Source organism: Bipolaris victoriae, assembly GCF_000527765.1.
Source record: "Bipolaris victoriae FI3 unplaced genomic scaffold scaffold_31, whole genome shotgun sequence".
NCBI lineage: Eukaryota > Fungi > Ascomycota > Dothideomycetes > Pleosporales > Pleosporaceae > Bipolaris > Bipolaris victoriae.
The window spans coordinates 191,544-215,263 of record NW_014575361.1 but is presented as its reverse complement, the minus strand read 5'-3'; the positions used below and the strand labels follow the sequence as shown (position 1 = coordinate 215,263).

At 50.8% G+C, this 23,720-nt stretch overlaps 11 protein-coding genes across 11 annotated transcripts; 7 read left to right on the top strand and 4 right to left on the bottom strand.

Moving 5' to 3' along the window:
- Positions 1-867: 867 nt before the first annotated feature.
- On the top strand, positions 868-2,814 carry COCVIDRAFT_95974 (glycoside hydrolase family 20 protein; the record flags this gene model as incomplete). The annotated part of the gene is made up of 2 exons (XM_014702396.1): positions 868-2,289; positions 2,383-2,814. The coding sequence occupies 2 exons, from the start codon at positions 868-870 to the stop codon at positions 2,812-2,814; spliced, it is 1,854 nt and encodes a 617-aa protein (XP_014557882.1).
- Positions 2,815-3,000: 186 nt separating this feature from the next.
- Positions 3,001-4,556, bottom strand: COCVIDRAFT_36747 (hypothetical protein; the record flags this gene model as incomplete). Its single annotated transcript, XM_014702395.1, has 2 exons — positions 3,001-4,252; positions 4,306-4,556. 2 exons carry the CDS (start codon positions 4,554-4,556, stop codon positions 3,001-3,003), a joined length of 1,503 nt encoding a protein of 500 aa, XP_014557881.1.
- A 257-nt stretch (positions 4,557-4,813) lies between these two features.
- COCVIDRAFT_25611 (hypothetical protein) lies at positions 4,814-6,051 on the top strand (the record flags this gene model as incomplete). The annotated part of the gene is made up of 5 exons (XM_014702329.1): positions 4,814-4,859; positions 4,905-5,089; positions 5,249-5,563; positions 5,623-5,749; positions 5,807-6,051. 5 exons carry the CDS (start codon positions 4,814-4,816, stop codon positions 6,049-6,051), a joined length of 918 nt encoding a protein of 305 aa, XP_014557815.1.
- Positions 6,052-8,129: 2,078 nt separating this feature from the next.
- Positions 8,130-9,882, top strand: COCVIDRAFT_14991 (hypothetical protein; the record flags this gene model as incomplete). The annotated part of the gene is made up of 3 exons (XM_014702314.1): positions 8,130-8,660; positions 8,716-9,570; positions 9,700-9,882. 3 exons carry the CDS (start codon positions 8,130-8,132, stop codon positions 9,880-9,882), a joined length of 1,569 nt encoding a protein of 522 aa, XP_014557800.1.
- Positions 9,883-10,173: 291 nt separating this feature from the next.
- COCVIDRAFT_25609 (hypothetical protein) lies at positions 10,174-11,708 on the bottom strand (the record flags this gene model as incomplete). Its single annotated transcript, XM_014702328.1, has 3 exons — positions 10,174-10,301; positions 10,398-11,016; positions 11,073-11,708. The coding sequence occupies 3 exons, from the start codon at positions 11,706-11,708 to the stop codon at positions 10,174-10,176; spliced, it is 1,383 nt and encodes a 460-aa protein (XP_014557814.1).
- A 739-nt stretch (positions 11,709-12,447) lies between these two features.
- On the top strand, positions 12,448-13,510 carry COCVIDRAFT_36743 (hypothetical protein; the record flags this gene model as incomplete). Its single annotated transcript, XM_014702394.1, has 3 exons — positions 12,448-12,625; positions 12,692-13,116; positions 13,175-13,510. The coding sequence occupies 3 exons, from the start codon at positions 12,448-12,450 to the stop codon at positions 13,508-13,510; spliced, it is 939 nt and encodes a 312-aa protein (XP_014557880.1).
- Positions 13,511-14,221: 711 nt separating this feature from the next.
- On the bottom strand, positions 14,222-14,798 carry COCVIDRAFT_36742 (hypothetical protein; the record flags this gene model as incomplete). Its single annotated transcript, XM_014702393.1, has 3 exons — positions 14,222-14,592; positions 14,645-14,715; positions 14,776-14,798. The coding sequence occupies 3 exons, from the start codon at positions 14,796-14,798 to the stop codon at positions 14,222-14,224; spliced, it is 465 nt and encodes a 154-aa protein (XP_014557879.1).
- Positions 14,799-15,495: 697 nt separating this feature from the next.
- COCVIDRAFT_96127 (hypothetical protein) lies at positions 15,496-17,517 on the top strand (the record flags this gene model as incomplete). Its single annotated transcript, XM_014702392.1, has 2 exons — positions 15,496-17,039; positions 17,091-17,517. The coding sequence occupies 2 exons, from the start codon at positions 15,496-15,498 to the stop codon at positions 17,515-17,517; spliced, it is 1,971 nt and encodes a 656-aa protein (XP_014557878.1).
- A 985-nt stretch (positions 17,518-18,502) lies between these two features.
- COCVIDRAFT_96086 (hypothetical protein) lies at positions 18,503-19,972 on the top strand (the record flags this gene model as incomplete). The annotated part of the gene is made up of 2 exons (XM_014702391.1): positions 18,503-19,737; positions 19,804-19,972. 2 exons carry the CDS (start codon positions 18,503-18,505, stop codon positions 19,970-19,972), a joined length of 1,404 nt encoding a protein of 467 aa, XP_014557877.1.
- Positions 19,973-20,154: 182 nt separating this feature from the next.
- On the bottom strand, positions 20,155-21,163 carry COCVIDRAFT_96065 (hypothetical protein; the record flags this gene model as incomplete). The annotated part of the gene is made up of 2 exons (XM_014702390.1): positions 20,155-20,973; positions 21,029-21,163. 2 exons carry the CDS (start codon positions 21,161-21,163, stop codon positions 20,155-20,157), a joined length of 954 nt encoding a protein of 317 aa, XP_014557876.1.
- Positions 21,164-23,353: 2,190 nt separating this feature from the next.
- On the top strand, positions 23,354-23,518 carry COCVIDRAFT_95937 (hypothetical protein; the record flags this gene model as incomplete). The annotated part of the gene is made up of 1 exon (XM_014702389.1): positions 23,354-23,518. One exon carries the CDS (start codon positions 23,354-23,356, stop codon positions 23,516-23,518), a length of 165 nt encoding a protein of 54 aa, XP_014557875.1.
- Between the last annotated feature and the right edge of the window lie 202 nt (positions 23,519-23,720).

Genomic DNA, 23,720 nt, shown 5'->3' with positions numbered 1-23,720 from the left:
GTCTCGCATCTTTAACCAAACTGGACAACACGAGGCCCGTGTGACCTGGCAGGTTATGAAAGCGGGGAAAGACGATCCTGGTTACTCAAGGTGGGGATATGTCGCGCGGCTTCGTACGAACTGCACAAATCGCATATTTCCCAGATCTGGACGAATGGCGAATGTCATGACTGAACGCTATGCGAATGACTGCGTCAGTATTCTTTTGCTAGCTGGGGAACGGTCGACTTGTCTGTCTTGTCCCAACGTTAGTGTTGAACCTTGTGCCGTTGATTGCAGGGGATATACGTAGCCGACGTGCCGTGATCTCTGGGTTGCTGACACCAACCATCTCTTGTCAGGCCAGCCGTCACGGCATCGCCAGAGGCCCGCCAAAGTGAGGCCGCATACGAATGGTGGTACAAACAGCAGATTGGCGGTCGTGTACAGCTCCTCTGTGCACTTAACCATAGCTGATGACAGGGCTGCGGCGGAAGTGGAGGCTGAACCCCGGCACGTTATTATCGCGCCTCAACCGGATACCCCACCATGGCACCAGTACACTAGCTGATGTCTTGGCTGACCCTCCAAGTACTCCGTACATTTCTCCAGCCTCAAGCTCAACAACCAATCGAGTTTCTACGCAGTACACAACGGAACTAGGACACCCCAGCTTACATCTACAGCAAAGTTCATCACTGGCCGGCTTCAGCGGATATTGTTTAGGGGGTATCGAATCGGACCTACATTGTCGTGCACCAGCCATCCTTACAAATTAGTCAATAGTTCAATTATCTCTTTCAAAAAGCTTTTGCAGAGCTTATGTGCTCTTGTCATTTCATTTAGTTTTGGTGTCTTCATGCATTCGTTTCATCCATTTGCTGCACAATGAAAACCCTTGTAGTTTGTTCTCTTTTCACGTCATTGGCCGCTGCCATATGGCCGCTCCCTACGTCGTATGAGCACGGAGATGCTGTTCTGTTTATCAAGAAGGATATTTCGTTTCATTGGTACAAGGCTGGTGCAAGCAATGTAGGCTCATTCACGGATCAAACTCCCTTCTTCTTCGCATCAGAATCTGACATTGGACCTCATTTTCAGCAAAGTACAGCACTGGAACTATACAAAACCTATACAGATGTATCAGCCACCGACAAATCCGATGATGGAGCGGGCGACAGTGTTTCTGGCGATGACATTGTCGACTTTGCCATCAAATCTAGCTGGAAAATAATCTTCAATCAAAACCTCTACCCGTGGAAATTCCGTCCTCGAGCCTGGAACGAGCCATCACCTAGGAGCGCATACGTCGCTCGCGTCGACATCAAACAACTTTCCGTCGATCCGCAAAACATTGGAAAGCCGCAAGCTGGTGAAGCCGACGAATCCTACACACTAACCTTAACAACAGAAGGTATAGCTACCGTCAGCGCAAATTCCAGCATTGGCGTAGCACGTGGCCTAACAACATTTACACAACTCTTCTTCGTCCATTCAAACAAGCAGGATGTATACACACCCCTTGCCCCAGTCACCATTTCCGACGCCCCAAAGTTCCAACACCGAGGTATCAACCTCGATGTCTCTCGCAACTTTTTCCCCGTCAACGATATAAAACGCCAAATTGACGCTTGCGCCTATAATAAAATGAACCGCTTCCACCTGCACGCCACAGACTCTCAATCTTGGCCCTTGGAGATCCCCTCCATCCCCTCCCTCTCCGCCAAAGGCGCCTACAGCCCCGACCTTGTCTATACAGCCTCCGACTTTAGCGACCTACAGCGCTACGCCGCACTCCAGGGCGTTCAAATGATCACAGAGATAGACATGCCGGGCCACACAGCCAGCATTGGTTACAGTTCTCCCGATCTCCTCGCCGCATTTAACATTCAACCAAACTGGGATACCTACGCGGCGGAACCGCCGACGGGTACGCTGAAACTCAATTCCACGGCTGTAAGCAAGTTCCTCGATACTGTTCTCGACGACTTACTCCCTCGTGTGCATCCGTATTCTGCGTATTTCCATACCGGTGGCGATGAGGTAAATAAAAACGCGTACAGCCTCGACGACACAGTCAAAAGCAGCGATTTCGCCGTCTTACAGCCCCTCATGCAAGCTTTTGTAGACCGCAACCACGACCAGGTCCGCGCCAAGGGCCTCGTCCCCATTGTATGGGAGGAAATGCTGCTGGATTGGAATTTAACGCTAGGCTCCGATGTCATTGTGCAGTCATGGCTCAGCGATCAGTCCGTGGCGCAGATAGTAGGCAAGGGTCACAAAGTACTCGTTGGAAATTACAATTTCTGGGTAAGATACTAAATGCACTTCCTCCTTCTTCCCACCTTCCTTTACCGTAGGAAAATCGTGGTTGGAATGAGAAATGCTAACGAAAGATGATAGTATCTTGACTGTGGCAAAGGCCAATGGCTCAACTTTGATCCATCAGTTAGTGCAGATAACTGGCCTTACAATGACTACTGTGCCCCCTTCCACAATTGGCGCGTAATATACTCGCTGGATCCGCTCGCTGGCGTCCCAGAGGCATCGCAGCACCTTGTTCTTGGGGGCGAGGCGCACATGTGGGCTGAACAGACGGACGCGGTGAATGTGGATCAGATGGTCTGGCCACGCGCTGCGGCTGCGGCGGAGATACTGTGGAGTGGGGCCAAGGATGGAGAAGGCAGGAATCGTAGTCAGATTGAGGCGGCGCCGCGGTTGAGTGAAATGAGGGAGAGGCTGGTGGCGAGGGGGGTGGGCGCGAGTGCGATTCAGATGCCGTATTGTACTATGGATGGCGTGGTGTGTCAGTTGGGATATCAGGGGACTTCATAATAATGTGTGTTTTGGGTTAACATGTCGAGACGGAAGAGCACGTTGTATTTAGCTCGTTAATCACTTTCCCGTATACATAAGGGAAGGAGTTCTCTTAATCCATCCAACATCAGCGTGATTTTCTACACGTTCAACGCCGAAGCGCCTTTTCCCTTTCATTTCCTGTCATACAACACAACGTCTTCTCTAAAACTCCATTGCATCCGCCGCCTCTTCCCTCTCCCTCTTAAGCGCCGGCTTCTCTTCCTCCAACAAGCCTGCAACGAATCGCTTGAAAAAGTCTACATAAGGCTTCAGGCTTGTCTTCTCCCAGTCCTGCACCTTCTTGTCCGTCTCGTCTCCAGTCCAGTCGTCAATTTCTTGTAGTAGTTGTGTGACTGTTGGTACGCTCAATGGATCGAAATCTTCGACTTTCTGTGTGTCAATCGGTACACAGACTCTGCCTGTGCCGGGATGTATTACAAATGGGCTCTTGAGTAAATGGTTCAGTTTTTTGGAGACTTCGGCATCAAGACGAGGATACGTGTATTCTAAAATGATGTCCTGTTTGGCTTCACGGAGCTCTCTGGGTGTCTTTGATAGGGCACCGGATTCGGCGAGGGTATTGATGTCGGACCATTTGGAAGCGCTGGGGCGGGAGGGTGCAGAACTCCATTTCTTCTGCAAGGCAGCTTTGAGGGTAGGGTCAGGGAGCAGGTTGAGGAGGTGGGCTGCTTTTTCATCACTGGCCCAGGGATCCTGTTCGGCAAGAATGGACGTCTGGAAGTGCTCTTTCAAGATTTCTAGACTGCGCTCCAGATGAGGGTGGAGGGGTCGTCGGGCATGGACTTTCTTGCCGCCCTGATCGCCTCCCTTGAGGAGTTCGAGATAGCCGGCTACCGAGCGGCGTCTCTGGTCATCCATCTCTCGTGCGCGCTTATCACAAACCCAAGCGTGAGCACCACGACGACCGGAGTAAACCCAGAGTATGTGCTTGAAGCCGAAGTCTTCCCGTAGAGCCACATCGATGGTCTTGATGGCCATTGTGATGAAGCCCCAGCACTTGAGACAAATGCTTGCACCTGTACAGCATGTTCTGATGTCATCATAATCCGTCATATCGATATCGAAGACCAGCTCCTTCATGACTGGACGAAAGGCACTGGCTTTTCGCAACGTCTTCCGATCTCTCGGGTTTGTGCTGTACATGGGGCCGATTTCAAAACGGGAGGGAAGCATGCTTATGCACTGTTTCCGTAGTAAATCAGAAGTCGGAAAAGACTGGTAGCGCAGATATGCATCATTAGGTAGCGTGAATGCGAATTCGCGATGGGCAAAGTCGTTGCTCGGGGTTGCGGAATGGTTGAGCCATTGGAAGAGGGGGCGGAAAGGGAAAAGGCGCTGGTAAAAGGCGCGCATGATATCTGGGTCGGAGAAGGACGACTTCGAATTAATCTTGCTGTGTGAATGTCAGTTGTCGAGCATCAAGATTGTCGAAGGGGAGGGGCGTACATTGGGGCCGGCTGCGATGCATCTTCTTGCGAGGTGGGTGCTGGTGCGCTCGAAGGGAATTCCGGGTCTGAATCTACGTCGTCGAATATTTCCTCGAGCTTGACTTTGCTTGTCTCTGCTGTGACCGCTGCTGGCACGTCTTCCATTGCGATATCTTGGGTTTCTGGCTCTGGCTTGACGTTGTCGGTCTGCGATGCGTCTTGTACAGGCGTCGAATCTGGCGAGATTGAGTGTGGCATTGTGGATACCATGGATTGATCTGAACCTGGCAGGTCAAGGCGTTGGATTGTCTGTTGGAGTTGAAAGGCTCCGTCACGGTCAACGCGTAGAGAGAACGCGGGCGCGCGTTTTGGCTACAGGGGTACCCTTGCGCGTCGTCCCTCATTTACTTTCCCCATTCGGTCAACCATCGCTGACTACACTATGTTTGTCTTCAGCCATAATTCTCTTGATATTTGCAGCACACACTATCTTCGGCCTCATAAGATTGACAATAGAAGAGGAAGGTATGGTGTCCTGGGACGGATGGATTTCAGATGACAGCAGTTTCTATGGTACGTCGGGTGCATCTTGAAACCCCACCCGCTAACAATTTGAAGGCACCGAGGAGGAGCAACAGCATCAAAGACAGCGCTGTGAAAAGTATGATCTAAAATTGTTCTGGCATTCTCGCTCCAAATATATCAACGCCATCGCGATGAATGCGAGGACTCAGCTCCTTGCAGAACCTACTTCCGACAACAGCACAGCGCCGTCCAAGAGAGGGAAGAGGGGAACATCACCGGTTACACAAGATCAGACATGCAAGACACCTAGTCGCTACCACAAAGACTTGGCGCAGGAGCACCTTTTAACGTCAAACTAGCGTAAGCAAGATTCATCATCAGAGCAATCATCGGAGCTCGAGTTGTTCAATCGGCTACAAGGACAACTCGATGCGTAGCAACTAGGCGAGTCTGTCGATGAATTTATACGCCGCCTTTCACCACTGACCACCTCCATCTCCAAATGTCCCTGGATCTGGGCTGAGAATCCTTATCGCAACCCTCACGACAAGCCGCCATATTCCAATGTCGCTGACTTTACAAATCGCGGCATGCAACTGCTCCAAGAGTCTTTAGAGAGCCGCCGTAAGATTCGCGAGTTAGCTGCTACACAACCGAAAGGAAGCGTGACCAAAAAACTAAGTCAAGAAAGCAAGTCTTTGCAGGAGCGCATCGCCAGCCTAGCCAGAGACACTCACGTTCTCTCTGGAAAAGTAGGTGGAAACTGACTGGAGCTGACTACCTCATTCCTTTCATGTCTAACTTTGAGTAGTGGATGTTATTCCTAAAATCTGTCGATGTTACTCGAGTCTGGAAACAGATCGTAGCAGGTGTCATCGAAAACCGACTTGGCTCTGGCTGCAAAGTGGCAATGGATGATGGAAAAGAGGAACGGCTGAGTAAGTGTGGCAGAACCCCGAAAGAATAGAGATTTACTAGTGCTAATGGTATCGCAGTCTGTGTCTACACAAAGGACTTTCAAGATACTCAAGATGTTGTACGAGTACTCCGGGAGCTGGAAAACATGGTTTTGATCTCTGCAGGCCGACCTATCTACTACAAGCCTGATGCCTATACTTACCTGGATCTCATGCGCGAAAACGCGGCCGAGTACGGATTGCAAGCGAGTCTTTATAATTCCCGCTCAATGCTGGCCAACGGTAAAGGGACCAAGTCGTCCCCACGATCCCAAAAGAAGTAGTGTAGGGCTATTTCGGGCCGTGAATAGTTTTTGTTGTAGCTACAGCGAAGAAGAGGGTTGCTGGGATACCGTATACAGGATGTACGCATGCGATGCAACGCACCGATAACTCGGATACCATTTACGGTGCCTAGGTGAGGATGCTGGCGGGCCCCCCACGAATTCTTTCCCAGCAAAACTGGTAACTTCCCTTTTCGTCCTTTTGCTCGCTCTGCCACCATTTGGAGCCTGTGTGTCTCCTAGTCGTTGTTGAACACGTAGCAAATCCTTTACGGATTATGCGTCAAAACCAAGGTTCTGTCGGACGGTACTAACCAGCAGTTTTCCTCTTTTCCCACAGCAAACACCCCGCTTGCGATGCTTAACAACGCAGCTACCAGGGTGTTTGCGCACCATGCTGAATCGCCATTGTCTAGAGCTTTCCAGAGAAACGTAAGCAAAACCTACCCCTGGGTGTGTAACGCGATTGCAAAGTCTTTACCGCTACACGACGTCTAGCCAATGCAGAGGCAATTTGTCACATCGTGTCTGCAGAACATGCTCGCCACCACGACGAAATGAGAGTAGCCGAGGCTGCTGGGCCTCTCGTGTGCAAGCGCGCCACCGGGAACTCCAGAAAGCGTTGAGCGTGCAGTTTTTGTTACTCGATAGCTACTTGGGTTCGGAGTTCTGGACGCCGTAGTTGGCCGCTTGTCCTAGATGACTCGAACCGACAACCAGAATACCAGAGGGCCACGGAGGTGGCCGAGCACCCATCTCGACCACCTCATGATGTTTATGGCCTCGTTCCTTTGATCAAGAGTATAACGCCGATGCCTGAACGCGGTCATGCTTGTCAGGACGCACGAAACGAGCTACAGCAGAATCGGAATGCGTTTGGAAATTCGGTCGAGAATATGCCTTTCGGGCAGCTCCGGGAGAAGCCAGTCCATGCGTGTCGGGCTAGGTAAGCGGTCGCGGTGACGAGAGCCAACTTATTGGATTTCCGTTACTCGATAGAAATAGAAGGTACGCGCTGCCTGACATCTCCTTAGCTTCTCCGGAGATGTCGGGCACTCTCCCGGTGGCCTCAGGACTCCCAGCTCTTTTATCCATCAGGCTAATAACCAAGAACAAAAGAATTCTCTTTTCCTCGAAAATACACAAGCTGCAAAGAAATATCCGGCGGTGTATTCTGGACCATGCACTGGATGTTCGAGGTGCCACGGGTATTATGACGCTCAACCGGCTGCCCTGCGCTAGGCCTTGTGGGCCTAATCGGAGCGATCTACTGCATGTCTATCGTAGGGGAGCCACATCCTTGCATTTGCTTATCAGTAACACATGCACGTCTCCCAACACCACCTTTTGAGCCAGAGAAGCAATGTGCGTTTCTGGGTGCTTTACAGTCCCAACAACTGCAATATTGTATTTTTGAAGGGAAAGATAGTATGAGGATAACATATTATAGGTCACACCGAAGAGCAGATACCTATGAAATGGGAAAATGTTGGCTCGTGTCTACAATAAAGTTGACCAACACAAGACAGGGCCGAGACGCATGGTCAGAGCGGCCGCGATAGCCTCGCCTCATCGTAGTTACTCGATAGTATCGAGCAATATGTAACGCAGGGCGCGCCGGTGGCCCACTATCCCGCGGCGCTCGCGTTAGCGAGACCCATACCTTATATACAATGCTTCGAGAGTAGCCCGGGGGTGGCTCCTAGCCATGGACAGATAAGGGACTGTACCCCAGATTTTGGCGTTTTTTTGACAGTCGGTATATCTGACCACAGGGTTCTTTTGTAATAAAGAATCCCGTCTTCTCTCTCCCAGTACTATTTACTCAATTTCTTTTAAAGACCTCACTCCAGTCCTCTTTTACACTTCCTGGCGCATCATTGACAGCGTCTTATCAACGCTTATCTGCAGCTCACCGACGACAGCCACCCCAACTTCCCCGCGTTCGCCGAAACCGGCTTGTGGCTGTATATAGCTCTTACCTTCCTGACGCGGTGTTATATAGTCCCACGTCTTCTGTCTTTACTTCTTTCTCCTTTCCGCTCCAAGTTCACTCAACACAACTCCAGCCTCGCAACATGGCCGCTCACGCGACGACACCTCCACCCACTTCTCAGGCCCAGCCTCTTCATCCCATCACTGTACTAGCTTCTTCAAGAGCTGTCGTTGGTGGTCGAATTACAGAGGCTACCATTATTGTATCGAACAATACTGGCAAAATTACGTCCATCTTCCACTCAGTACTTCCTCAAACGCACTTCCCTGAAGGTACACCATACACAGACTACTCTCCACACATCTTATTACCTGGACTTGTTGATGCTCATGTACATCTCAACGAGCCTGGCCGAACAGAATGGGAAGGCTTCTGGACTGGCACTCGAGCAGCAGCTTTTGGTGGAGTCACCACTGTCATCGATATGCCGCTAAATGCTATTCCACCCACGACTACGGTTGAAAATCTCAAGATCAAGTGCGAGGCCTCGCAAGGCAAATGCTGGGTCGACGTCGGCTTTTACGGGGGTATCATTCCAGGCAACTCAGGTGATCTAAAAGCACTGGTCAAAGAAGGTGTTCGAGGATTCAAGGGTTTCTTGTGCGAGAGTGGTGTAAGTCTAGTATACTTCAACGTTCAATCATGTGACACTAACACTCGCCATGTAGGTTGAGGAATTCCCCGCCGTATCCTCCCTCGACATTGAAAAAGCACTGCTCGAACTAAAAGACTCGGCAACTACCCTCATGTTCCACGCCGAGATGATCCCACCCATTGCCGACTCCGTAGGCGACGTGATCCAAACCTCCGAACCCCCTCTCGCCCCTAAAGGCGCCTTAACATCCTATGACACCTTCCTGCAATCACGACCTCCCGCCTTCGAAACATGCGCCGTAGCTGAGATCCTCTCGCTAGCCCACTTAGCCCCAGAGCTACAACTCCACATCGTGCATCTCTCTGCCATCGAAGCCATCCCTCTGCTCCGCAAGGCGCGCGCAGACGGTGTCAAAATCACAGCAGAAACATGCTTCCACTATCTCGCTCTCGCCGCTGAAGGCATCAAGGAGGGAGACACAAGACACAAGTGCTGTCCCCCCATCCGCTCGCAATCAAACCAAGACGGCCTCTGGGAAGAACTCCTTCAAGACACCGCTGACGGCGTCATTCAAACCGTCGTTTCGGATCACTCGCCTTGTACACCCGACATTAAGCTCCTACCCGCACATCTGGCGCCTGCGTCATCATCGTCAGAAACGCCCAGCAACCTCGAAACCCAGGAATCGGCAGCCAAAGGCGACTTTTTCGGCGCGTGGGGCGGTATTTCGAGTGTTGGCCTTGGTCTTCCTATCTTATGGACTGAAGGTACCAAGCGCTTTGATAACAGTTCCTTCTCCATTGAAGACATCGTGCGTTGGTGCTGCAAGAATACTGCCAAGCAGGTTGGATTGGAGCATAGCAAGGGAGATATCGGCGTAGGGTTTGATGCTGATATTGTGGTGTTTGATGATGAGGCCGAGTTCATGGTATGTTTTCTCCTTCCTTTTTATATTACCATTTTTGGGGGATGGTCTGCCTTGCTTTGCGCGGCTTGACTGGATGTAGATGTTCATATGTGGTGGTATTTGGATAACATGGCTAACTAAAATGGGCAGGTCGAACCCAGCACCATGCTCTTCCGCAACAAAGTCTCGCCGTACGAGAATAAGACACTCAAGGGTGTGGTGCGCGAGACTTGGCTACGTGGCCAGCGTGTTTTCTCGCGCGCAGAAGGGTTCTCGGAGAAGAGTGGGCCGTCGGGCAAGTTGTTGCTCGAGCCGAGAAAGATGAGTGCGTAATCGAAAGGTATTAGGATCAAGATTTGATTGTTGTTACGGCTGCATAGATGGCGTTGGATGGGTTTCCTGACATTTCCGAGCATTCATACATTCACACAAAGATAGAAGAAGTCGTTTCTCGAAAGAGAAACACAAGTCATGATCAAAGCAAATCTCTCTCATCTTTCCAATTCTTCATCAAGGTGAATCATATGGTACACCGATTACGTCCCAGAAATCGCTATGCGCCTTTGTAGTGCAAAAAAAACGAATAATCGACTTCGTCTGACCAGGGTAGTGGGGCTAAGAAATCTACAAGTACTTCTTTGGAGCCGAGTCTCTCCTCCTCTTGTACAGCATATATCCGCCGGTAATCGTGATTTGGACAGCAACGGCGATGAACAAAAAGGTCGTCATGCTAGGGCCCTTGCTGGTGATGGCTGTTTTAAAACAAGTTAGCTCTGATCAAGCAAAAGGAAAAAAAGGGGGATCTATGAATCAAAGAAGAAAAGAAGAAAAGAAGAAAAGAAACTTACCAGCACCCATCAAATGCGGTAAAACCTGAATAACGCCATCCTGATTCCTCTCAAGTGCCCGGTGAATCTGATTCATCATTTCCTTGAAATCCTTGGACTCCAAATCACGCAGGATCTGCGCTGTGGCGCGTTCGACCTTTTCGACGTTGTGCATGGTACCGGCGCTGCGCGCGTCGATTGCATGGACGCGCTCACTGATATCTTTCCAGCGCTCGTTGTTTTCTTCTGTGAGAGTATCTACGGCTTGCTTGACTTCGTAGACGCGGTGGAGGAGGGTTGCGAGGTGGTGGTCGACCATTTGGACGCGGTTGTGGAGATCGGCGAATTGCTCTTGCTGGGCGCGGATGGTGTCTGCAGATACATCGTCGATTATCTGGGGGAAGCCGTTTTCTGATGTACTCCTGGATTGCTGTTGTTGGTGCTGTTGGTGCTGTTGCTGCTTCTGCTGCTTCTGCTGCTGCGAGTTTACGTAGTTTGCATAGTCTTTCTTGTTTGGGCTCGGTGGGTTGGTGATGTGCGAGTTTATGGTGGATACGACGAATTTGTGAATTTCGAACGAGTCTGGGCTCTCGGCGGACGAGGCGCTGATTCCGAAGTAGTAGCCTTCAGGGAGTTCGACCTGGAGGAGCGGTTAGTGTACTGGACAACTGTAGACCATAGACAAGTCCACCGTACCTTGTCCGTCTTGAAGCATAGTTGCCCGTCGACGATAACTTCAAGGAAGCCCTGTGCATGATGCATCTTGATTGGTGTAAGTTCGCCACGGTTCCTGTATGCATAGTCGCATTTGCCAAAAGCCAGCGTGTCTGGGTCTGGGTGGGACTTGATGTCCTTTGTTCCGTCGTTGAGAAAACCACGGATAGACCCTCCATGACCTTCATACTGGTCTATGAGCAGCACCAGACCATCAAACTTGGGCGACGTATACAAGCTTGCAGGTGTCTCGTGCGCCTGTGAGTCCTTCACATACCAAAACTGTAGGTTTCCACCTCCGCGCTCCATTCCCGTTGCCCTAAAGTCTAGTTCTGCAGTCCAGTCGCCTTTGTGGTACAGCGCATCCTGAGCCCATATTGAACCGCGTCTATTGCCGGGGTATGGAGGTGTAAGAATGATGCGATCCGAGAGTATCTGGGGTGTATAGTCGTCTGTGCCTTGGACGACGAAGTGAGGAACCGAGTGGTGATCAGGTGTAATAGATTCGCCCGCTTTATACCCGAAACTCAGATTCTCCATGACATGATCGGCCCGTGCCGTGTATACCACAAAGGCTGACCAAGCAATGGTCCGTAGCGATCGCGATGTGACGTACATGGTCGAGGTAGGTGACAGCTCTGTCTTGAATGATAGGGTTTGGAATGGAGATGATGTACAGAAGGCCCAGGTCCTTTCTCTAATATTCTCGGGTTAATCCACATTCAATTGAATTTGTTGATATAATATCAAACCTACGTCGTGCTCTATCCTATCCAAGCGACCGCGCCTGCGTCGCCAGGCTCCACACAACTCACAAGATGATTGACTTGGATATGAGGAAAAACAAATAGCAATTGGGTATCACAGAAGGACAGCAATGTACAAGAATCGAAAAAGTGCCACCAAATGGGCAGAGAGAGGGCTTAAGAATCGATGTGGGCGAGAGGCTTATGGACAGCTGTGCTTTAAGGTTACCCCATATCACATTGATTGGGTGGTCCCTGCGCTAACACGATGCGACAGCCGTGGCAAGCCCCTCTCTAAGATGAGACGACAAGGCCGTGATGATGTTCAGCTGCCAATCACGGAGTAATAAAAAATGTTTCAACCTGTTTGCGCAGAAGAATCGAGACGTTGCACAGACAAGTATAAACAACAAGGCACAAGACAGGCATCGAGTGCAACGATGTCGCAATGCGGAGGGTCTGGCTTGGCGTGAGCCCTGGTATCGGGGGTCATGATTCGCCGATGACCATTTTCTCCATCGTCGCTACCTCATCACCGAGCTCATCCGCCATTGTTGCCGCCTGGACGCCTCACCCCACCCCATCCTCGTCCTCTCACCTAAAAGACCAAAATGGCCGCACCAGATCCAAAGGAAGCGTGGTCGCGCCTTCAAAACGAATTGACACGACGAAGCGCTCGATTTGGAGGGGCAGGCGGCGGCGGACCACCGAGGGGTGTCTTTGGAGGCCTCGGAGGACTATTGCTTGTCGGTGGCGGAATTTGGATGGCAAATAATGCGCTGTTCAACGGTATATTGCTCTTTGCGCAAGAGCGCATGCTCAATTCTGTGATCATGGAACGCTGACCCGCTACAGTCGATGGTGGTCACCGAGCAATCAAGTACACCCGAATTGGTGGCGTGCAGAAGGAAATCTACAGTGAAGGCACCCACTTCCGCATTCCCTGGTTCGAGACTCCCATCACCTACGATGTGCGCGCAAAACCACGAAACGTCGCTTCCCTCACTGGCACCAAGGATTTGCAGATGGTCAACATAACTTGCCGTGTATTGTCAAGACCGCGGGTCGAGGCGCTTCCTCAGATTTACAGGACATTGGGCACGGACTACGATGAGAGGGTTCTGCCGTCTATCGTCAACGAGGTCTTGAAGAGTGTGGTGGCGCAATTCAATGCCAGCCAGCTTATTACACAACGTGAGAACGTTAGCAGGCTAGTACGGGACAACCTCGTCAGGAGAGCCGCTCGCTTCAACATTATGCTTGACGACGTCTCCCTTACAGTGAGTAGCCCTTGTCAGAATTCCCCTCTAAACTCCGCAATTCACTAAATCATCGTAGCATCTTGCCTTCTCTCCCGAGTTCACTGCCGCTGTAGAAGCTAAGCAGGTTGCCCAGCAAGAAGCCCAGCGCGCCGCTTTCGTTGTCGACAAGGCCCGCCAGGAGAAGCAAGCTACAGTCGTTCGCGCCCAAGGTGAGGCCCGTTCCGCGGAGCTGATTGGTGACGCCATCAAGAAGAGCAGGAGTTACGTTGACCTACGAGAGTTTGAGAATGCAAGGAGCATTGCCAGCATCTTGCAGCAGAGCAGCAACAAGATCTACCTCGACAGCAAGGGTCTGGGTCTGGATATCAGCCAGAGTAATGCCGATAAAGAGCAGAGGGCGAACAGGAAGTAAGCAGATGATACGACAAGGATGATGGACTCCCCAACTCTTCTTCGCGCATCATGATCATGTATAACTACCCTCTGGGAAAAAGCGAGGTGCAAGCGTGCAAATGCGTAGCTTTCCACTCATGTCTAAATAACAAAATATTCCGACTTCACTCATGCCTGTGTCTGTGAAATGACTTGCTGTATACCAAATTTGATTCTCTATTCTTATCCATGAGAACATTTGCATATTTCCATTCGATCTTTCGATGATTGTATAACTCATTGGAGAGTGCACTAGCTGAAGCATACGCTCCAATGACAGTAGAATAACGGATCAGCGCTGAAACGCATCTACCCAAAAATAGGTTATTCGTCCGCAAGACGCCATGGCAACAGGCGACCGACCACATCCGCTTAATTAGTACTTACTATCAGGTTATCAGCAATCAGCAATCAGCCCACTGGTCCTAGCGCCACCAATACGGGCTTTCATTTCACCAAGCACGGACAACCATATTAGCGAATAGATTATGAACCTGACGTCAGTGCGGGCAATACAACATGAGCATTCACATATACAACCATTGGCTGTTTATCTGGTCCATGACAAGTTTTTTTGATTGATTGATGGTACATGTCTGACAATGCGGTGGAACCTATTCAGCTCCTCCCAGCCATGCCATGATGCCGTTACTCGTTATCGATCGTGTCGCGTACCCCGGTAGTGGCGCGCTTATTTGGCCTCGTCGAAAACGTAGGTGAGGTGGCACTTTCCGCAGTACTGGCGGTTGTGCATAGCGGCCATGAAGACACCAGCACCGCACTCGGGCTGGGGGCACTCACGGCGGAGACGCTCGATCTTGCCATCACCGTCGACCTTGTAGTACTTGAGCACAGCTAGCTTGGTCTTCTTGCGCTTGTGCTTGATCTTCTTGGGGGTGGTGTAGACCTTCTTCTTCCTCTTCTTACCACCACCACGGAGACGGAGGACCAAGTGGAGGGTCGACTCCTTCTGGATGTTGTAGTCGGCAAGAGTGCGGCCGTCCTCGAGCTGCTTTCCGGCGAAGATGAGACGCTGCTGGTCCGGGGGAATGCCCTCCTTGTCTGGTGACTGTCAGATGGCGAAGTCCAAGCATCTTCGCTGAGCTGTACGTACCCTGGATCTTGGCCTTTACATTGTCGATGGTGTCGGACGACTCCACCTCAAGGGTGATAGTCTTGCCCGTACTGCCAGCGTGTTAGTTCTGAATGAGCTGCTGCTACTGCTGTGCGCGGGTATCGTCTTACAGGGTCTTCACGAAGATCTGCATGGCGGCCTAAGCAATCGTGTCGTGATTGCTTTCCTCAGCGTGATGCAGAAAGGGTGTGAAAAGAAAAAGTCGGCGGGAAAGTGCTCGGGTGGATGAAATTCGTGTGGATCTCGTAAGCGAGCACGGCGGGCGGCGACAGCAGCATCCGTGCGCGATGCAGATCGAAAAGCACGTGATTGTGCCCAGGCGCGGTGGATATACTAGCGCCAGCCTCGGCCATGGGCGGCTAGCCGTCGCTGGGGTGACGGATATGCCAGCGATTGTTGTGTCCTGACCTCATACGGTAATACTCAGCTGTCCCCGCCTGCGCTACTTTTATTATCCTCCACTTTACTCTCCATCTTCTGCACCCACACTTTCTTCATCTCTAGTATCAATTGCTTTGTTTAGCGACTCACACTAAAACACTTCTTTGTCTTCAGACTTAGTCGCACAGGCTTCGGCCCATTACTTACTTGACGCAGGCTACTGGGAGATTGCATCTGTACTGAGGATACCATAAGGACACCGACCGCCCGGCGGAGCGCCGCTTGCACTGCGTGAGGTAAGTCTGGATATCCATTTATTCCAACGTCCAAGCTCGCATTCTCGACACTGCGACTTCAAAGTAACATGACCATTAACATGCATCAGTTTCGGACCCAATAGGACTTCCCCCATCCTCGAGAACCGATTCCGGACTCGACCTGCATAAGATATGCTGTCCACAAATATGCCAGCCGGCATCCAGCGCCAACGGATTCAGCACCGTCGACAAAACTCGACACCAACTGTTTTCGACGCGCCTACAGTACGCCCATCGCCTGCTAAAATACGACGATCACACCGGACCGGCATGAGCTTGGATCTACGCGGCCTCAACCTAGACTCCATCCATGCCGCGCGACAAGCCCAATACCAGGAATACGCCCAACGACCAGGACCCTTCGACATCCCCTCCTTCCAGCAGGAAGACAGTACGGTAAGTAATACTAACAATCTAGGACAATCATCACAGCATTCTATGCAAGTAGCGCAGACGCACAGACAGCCCCAGCCGGGCCCCCAGGACACCTTCTTGGCATCCCCAGTACAGATCACTTCATCAACACCGCGGACTCCCTCAAGGTTAACCCGCGTGCAATCTCCCACGCAGCTTCCCTCTTCCCCCTCTAAACCCCCAACTGAACAGCAATTGAAAGAACTCCACGAGCACATTCAGTCTGTGTATGGCTCATGTGGACAAGTCTTCATCAACATTCTACCTACACCCACTTCGACCCCACAGAAGCCAGCGCAGTTGCCAAGCCATGAATCTTTCAGTCAAAATGGTCTCTCAGCTGCCTTTACCGGCATGTCCGACATTAATCTCGAGCCTACCTCAAAAGCCATGACATTCGACTTTGAAAACCCAGAAGTGGACCTTGGTTACGACTCATCTTCGTACTACACATCCGACGCCTTGTCGCCGTCGCCCGTCTCTTCGCCACGACAAAAGCCTGCTCAGTCTATCTTGGAGAACATCGAAGAGAACCAAGAGATGGTTTTCGCGCAATCACACGGCTTGTTGCCTACTCCCCAAAGCGCAGTGCCCATTAACAGCTTGCAAACACCCATTGAACAGTTTGCGCCCTCTCAAATGTTCAACGACCTGGATGTGGACGCTAGCTACGAGTACACTGGTATCGCGCCCGAGGAAGTTCAAAGATACATTAGTGAGCAAGACGCGACGACCGGTAAGTGGACCTGCCTGTACCAAGGCTGCGGCAAGGTCTTTGGACGAAGGGAAAACATTCGATCGCATATCCAAACACATCTTGGTGACCGCCAGTTCAAGTGCAACGGATGCGGTAAGTGCTTCGTTCGACAACACGACCTGAAGCGCCACGCAAAGATCCACTCTGGCAACAAGCCATACAAGTGCCCGTGCGGTGCAGGGTTTGCACGACAGGACGCTCTTACGCGCCATCGCCAGCGTGGCATGTGTGTCGGTGGATTCCCCGATGCAGTTCGTCGACAGGCCAAGCGTGGCCGACCGAAGAAGAATCGGCCGGATATGGAGCAACGCGTCGACAAGGCCAGCAGAACGCGACGCGCCCTTGTGTCAGCACCTTCATCATCAGCTGGTTCGCCAAACTCGGATGCTCGGTCTCCTTCACCGCTAGTTGGCTTTGAGCCAGCTCAATCACAAGATCTCCCTCAGCTGCTTTCGGACTCACAGAGCTACAATGACTCCATGCACTCTTCTGTAGATCCTTTCAGGTTAGTTCTTCTACCAATCCTGTCACTGTCCAAATCTGACAAATAATACAGTTTTGAGAGCTCATCAAGCCCTTATCCTGAAGATGCTGGCCTCTCCCAGTCGAGCTTTGGCTCAACTTCCTACGCCAACGACTCTGCGTCTATGAACATTCTTCAACAACTCTCTCAGCACTCTCATACACCCCCAATGTCGCCTGCTGATATGCGCCCAAATTCTGCTGGGTCGCCAAATGACTCACATGCGCCCGTCCAACCTAGTCCTTTGAAGGTAACGGCATCGCCTTCGCGGTCGTCTGTCCAGTCAAGTCAGTTCACAACACCACCAACCTCACCGATTGACTCCAAGGACAATCTGGATGAGCTCTTCGACAGTATGCCCGATACTTCCTACTCGCAGTTTGATCTCGAGATGAAGGCAATGAGCGACTTTACTTCTCTGGACTCGTCGGCGTACGACCTTTTGGACTTCACTGTGTAAACAGTCTTCCCAACGTGAAGACATGTGCGAGGCTGTATGATATTGTTTTGGATGTTACGAACCTATAATGACTTGGCGTATGTGTAATCTCTGGGAGATGGTCCGACGCATTTATTTCGAACTCATGGGACGGGCTCTCAGGATCTTGGCATTGTCAAGAGATTTTTTTTATGAGAGACACATGTTTCGCTTCTTCTGCTGCCACTGTAGGGACCGTAGGGTGTAGGCTTACGCTCCTTTGTTCGGCATATTTGTTATTTTAAAAAGGCGTATACGGTTGGGATATCTGACGGTTGAACGCGTGAATGAGTGCAGGATGTCTGCCAGCGACATATCTCAATGACAGACGAGCGCCTCCGTAGCAATGCGACAACGTTTGGATGCTTTTCAATTGATCCTTATCTAACTTCCCCATACATCTCTTCCAAGACCATGCAAGTGATTAAAAAACTAAAATAAGCAAAATGGACACCGCTAGTGTTTGGTGCTGTCGTCGCAGAAACACTAATGCTTTCGGTCAGCTTGTACTTAGTACTACTACTTGACGTCATGACATCTGATCGCGCGTCAACGCGTCATGCCAATCTCCTTTCCTCACACCCAACCTTTTTAATATCGTTCAGTTTCATATCGATGGCCCTAACATCGCGTAGTAAAAGCCACTAGATAAAGTGAACCACTCATGTCCATTCCTGGCGCCACCGCACGCCCCTCGACCGATCGTACCTGAAGATTAGTACCATATCGATGATGTCGATGCAGGGGTCAAACAAAGCCATGATGGTATGTCATCCCGTTTTGGGAATTCGATGAGGTCGGTGATAGAAAACAACGGTGATGTAAGATCATGGTTCTATAGGATGTAGAGGAGGTTGGGAGTTGAGGTATACATGGGTGTACGGTCAGTTGTCTTGTATGAGGACACAATCTTGCCCTTCCATCGTATACACTTCAAAGTACCCAAATCTCTCTTTACTATCCAACAATGGCACAATCTGTTACCAAGACCAAAGCTCACACATTACACTTTTCCTACGACGAAGATGACAGCTGTGCCTTGACAACTCTCATCAACGATGTTCGCTACCATGTCATGGTTGATCCGAACGAATTGAAAAAGTCCCGCGAGAAGCCATTGTATTACGAATACCTTGATAAGATATCAGCACTTCGTGAGGCAGAAGAAAGGGAAGAAGAGTTAGCTGAAGAGCAACAGGCCAGAGTCCATCGTGGCAAGGCGAAAAGCAAGAACAAGAGCAGGGAAAGCTCAGAGGGTTCAGACAGCAAAGACAGTGGTGTCGACGTCACAGCAGACGGCGATGACGATGAATTTGTGGAAGATGATCAGGAGGACGAGGAGGTTGGAGAAGATCTAGACCAAGATTCAGCCAGTGCAGGCTTGGAGCTGCGAAACTGGATACTCGGAGCACTTGCAGACATCACGAAAACCGATGCACCCCCAAATCGCGAACCAGAGGAATCTACGTTGTACGAATGGTATCATGGCCCAACATACTTCTACAGCATGCAAATCACCAACGGTGAACTATCCCCTCAACTTCTCGAAACAACAACCGAGCTCGAAGCCAAAATCGAAGCCCTCGTCCCTCGCCTCAAAATGCCGAAATACATCCAAAACTACAACCTCCCCTGGCTTAACCCCAACGACCTAATCGTGCAATCCGAAGTCAGCATGCCACCCCCAGCGCACCCCGGCCAAGTCATCCACAAAAGCACTGGCACAGTCTACTTCTTCAAGCCCGTCGTCCCCTCTCAACCCGACTCCGTCAAACGCGAAATCCACATCCTCCGCAAACTCGAGACACTGAATCTCGACATCAAATTCCCCAGCCTCCTCGGCTTTGTCTCCCTCTGCACCAGCAAAACACAAGCAATGGGCATGCTACTCCAGAATATCCGATACCCAACGCCCTTGACTAAGCTCCTGCGCTCCAGCGTCGACGCCGGTGCGCGCGCAGAGTGGAGTCGCAAGAGCGAAGCTTATATCAAAACGCTGCATGAGCATGGGATTGTGTGGGGTGATGCGAAAGCGGATAATTTCATGGTGGACGCAGAGTCTGAGCTGTGGATTATTGATTTTGGGGGCAGTTACACGGAGGGCTGGGTTGATCCAGAGATCAGTGAGACGGTAGAGGGGGATCGCATGGGGTTGGAGAAGATTCAGACTGCGTTGGCGGATCCCGAGGGGGGCACGGTGGAGTTGGGGATTGGGGATGAGAGCGAGGAGGACGAGGGGGTGGGTGGGGAGGAGGTATCGGAGGGGAGCAATGTGGTTAGGGAGACGGCGAGTACGTTGTTTGTTACAGAAAGGTCGGCGGATGAGGAGGTTACGAGGGAGGAGAAGAGGAAGAGGGCGGAGAGCGAGGTTGGAGAGGGGATGGTAGAGGATGCGAGTGCGAGGAAGAGGAGGAAGAGTGATACCCTGGCTTCATAATACCTTTTCTCTTATAATGTGTGAGCAATAAACTTTGTGTTCTCTGCATATATTTCTGTTTCTTCATTTTCAAAATGCTGTATATATACCCATGTCGACACGGCTCTATGGTGTATTTAGATATACATATCCACAAGTCTTGCGTCAGCTGATCAGACACCACTCTGTTAGGGGCTGAGGCCTCACAAGCTCACAGATGTAAATAACACCACCACAACCCCCAACATGCCGATCATGACCACAGAAAGTGACTCACTAGACATTCTCACTGCTGCGCCCAATGCAGGACGACTACTACCTGCGCCTTGGTTTGGTGCTATTTCGCCTTGCCCACTTACGCCTCCATTCTGTCCCCCTCCCGTCCCCCTCGATCCGTCGTCCTGGCCATTTGCACCAACCTGCCCTCCATCACTTCGCGGGCTAGTTTGAATCTGGATATCTCGCATGGGCTGTCCAGGTGGGTTATTCACACTGTTAACCTGCACCTGAAAGTCCACTAGCGGATTCTCAATCATGGCACACTGCATGCGGCCCCCATTTGCGCTCAATGGGCCTGGCGCGGGCTTGGTAGTTAACTGGCCTGCACCGGGGAACGGCTGGATACTGTTGGTAACACTAATAGGGAGATTGAAAATCGTGTATCGATCTACACCGTTGAGTCGGTAGTTTTGGTGAATACTGATGTTGTAGTCGCCTCTTGCTGTTGCACCTTCCTCGTCATTGCCGTCGCCGACGAGACAGTCTGGCCATTCGAAGTTGATGTGCTTGACTGTTTGGCCAAGCTCTTGGTCGAGTATGTCCGCGAAGGGTGGTGTGGAGGTTGTTATATTAGAGATTGTGAAGTTCTTCTGGGTAATTGTTGAGGTCAAGAAGAGAGTGAAGTTGAAGACTTGAGTGAGTGGGTCGGCAATGTTGCGTGGAGGGACAGGCAATTTGCCGTCACCTGACACATCGAGGGCAATGTGCAGGAAATCGCCACCCATAGGCGTGAAAGGCTGAGGCTGTGGCTTCTTGTCAGCCTGGTGTGCCTTTCCGCTAGGATATCAGGTGACGTACTGCTAGTATTATTCCCAACCCAGGCGTGTAGATTCTTCCGTTAACGATAGTGAATGCGCTTGTATCAGGGCCGTTGTTATTGCCATTCTGTCGCACATGAAGTTCTCTTTGGCCTGGAGACCACGACCCCAGCATCTGAGCATCGCCAGCTCTGAGTATTAAACATGATGAAAAGAAAAGTAAAGAGCGGTAGTACGAAGAGAATATCATTGCTCAACAACGATATGCATGCTGGCCAGCAGTACAACCAAAAAGAAAGAGAAAAAGGTACGGAAAATTGGTGCCTGAGGAATTCAATCTACTCAGTGAAGGAGGAAATCAAGGGCGCGCGCGGAATAGATTGCAGCCCGGTAATATGCAAGTCAGGCCCGCCACGGCCGGTTGTGGCTCACCGGGAAATAATGGTGCATAATGCTTGGTACTGTGCGAAAGCAGGTTTATTTCAGCGACAAGTGGTTAGAATCACCAACTTCGTGGTTTGTGTGCAGTCTCGAAATGATTTTCTGAGACATGACATGTTTGGAACCGGAGTTCGGCGGAGGTTCAGCCCGCACCACCGCACCCTTTTTTCTCCGCGTGTTAAGAGGAATCGAAGAGCGATAAGCAATTCTCAAGTCTTGGTGAGAACCATTGCACGAGCAAGTATTTCGTTTGCGAACAAGCTGGGGAAAGTATCGCGAAGCTACTCAACATCTCAGGCTTCAATCACATAGTCGCCGGGAGTCACTGAGGATGTACACATCAGCAGCCGCTGAGATCCGGAATGAACGACTTTGCCTTCAAACATAAGTACAAATCTTTTCACTTTGGGCGACCATTTCTGTTTTAATATCATGTCCCATCGTTGACACCTACCATTTCCGCTCTATTCCGACCACGCTCAAACGCTCCTCCCATCAACACTGTCACGTGCACTAAGACGAAACTGTCCTAAGACATTCAGAAACCATAACACACGGTGCCCTAAGTCTACATGGTCGACCAAGGAACAGCATTATGACTGATAATTGATGCGTTATTAAGTGTCAAAGCACATGGATCTTGCAATGCCCGCATACGAACGTACCGATGGACGGATTCAGCATCGCATTACATAACACATAACACAGCTGTGTTCACATCAACTGCCGAGTACCCATCACCAGTACAGGATATATGGGACGGCATGAGGAATATCGCGGGACAATCCGCTCTTGTGATTTGCTGCATAGATTTATCTTCTGGAGATGGAAAAATTACTCCAACTCCTCGTTTCATACTTGTCGCAAGTCAGCGACGACCTTGATATACTTATTGTCCCCCCGGTTATACGAAAGCCTGAACGACAGGCCTGAGCTGACCGACTTCCTAGATGATCAGTCTCCGGGCAGGATACGAGCGATCGAATCCAAGAGACACTCTAATGGGCCAAGCCGACACTGACGAGATAAGCAACGTTGCTCTTGGTAAAGATGCAAAGCCAGGAACGCAAATACGGCCAGCGATGCAGGAGAACCAAAGCACGTCTCACTGAGCGGTTGGTGCGATGCCATCAAGAACACCCAATACGATCAAGACCAGATGAATCAAGAGAAGAGCCCAAAACCCGGGATTCCAATCCTTCCAAACTTTCAATGGCTTTGATTGAACAAAAACGCCAACCTCACCCAAAAATTACCGACTCTCGACCGAGAAGCGCTTGCGATCAGATTCGACCCAAAAAGAATACGGACAAAAGTTGGGCAGCGGAGATTCATTATCCAATCACTCGGTATTCAGCCACGAAACGGCAAAAAAGAAAGTTGCTAAACGGGCTGCTGACATAGCAAAGTCTTTTAACGGTGGCGGAGGTCCAACGATAACGAGGCACGTTATAATATCCGGGCCAAATACGAAAAAATTCTCACCTCGTTATCTGCGCATTTTTCCGTCCACACTCTCTCGGACTCTTTCTTAATCAAATCGAGCCGAAACAATGCCAGTATATGCCGCGCACTACTTTACAAATAACCAACAGCCTAATTCATCCCATTCCCCCCGCAAATTCCGTGCGTCTGGAAACGAAGCACCGCACGCTTGTTTCTTTTTGGGGGGGTTGTCGGGGGTTTGCTGGCCATCATGTCATTCTCACGCGACAGGTCTTGGGACCTTCTTCCCCCAGGGAGCGCAAAAAGAGGAAGGAACGGGGATTATTAGGTAAAGTAGATCGATTCGCATCTAGATCGATGATGATTCTTTCCCCGCGGATGCGTCTAGGCCTCGGAGTGCGGATGTACCTGGTAGGACCCCCTTCCAAGATATCCTTGGGAGGAGGGGGTTGCGGGAGAGTCAAGGTAAGAAAAGAACATGCACAGATTGGAACCGAGAAACTTTAAGCCGGGGGGGTTATTTTTCTTTTTTTTTAATGCCCTGGGCATACGTACTTTACCCAGTGCAAGCATTCTAAACGTAAGCACGGCTGGGGGTGGTGGGGTGAGCAGCGTGACCCGCATGCGGTTAGGAGGCAAGTAAGTACGGTACTAGGGCTAGTAAGTTCGCGGCTAGCCACGCGAACAAAATGTCAGATAGTATCGTGCCACACCGGCACGGGACTCTCCCTTGCCCCCCGTCGCCTCGCCTCCCCTTTCTATTTGAGACATTGTAGTAAGACGAAGACAGCACCGAACGTGTGACTGGTTCGAACAACTTTTTCTGCGTGAAGGCTTGATACTTA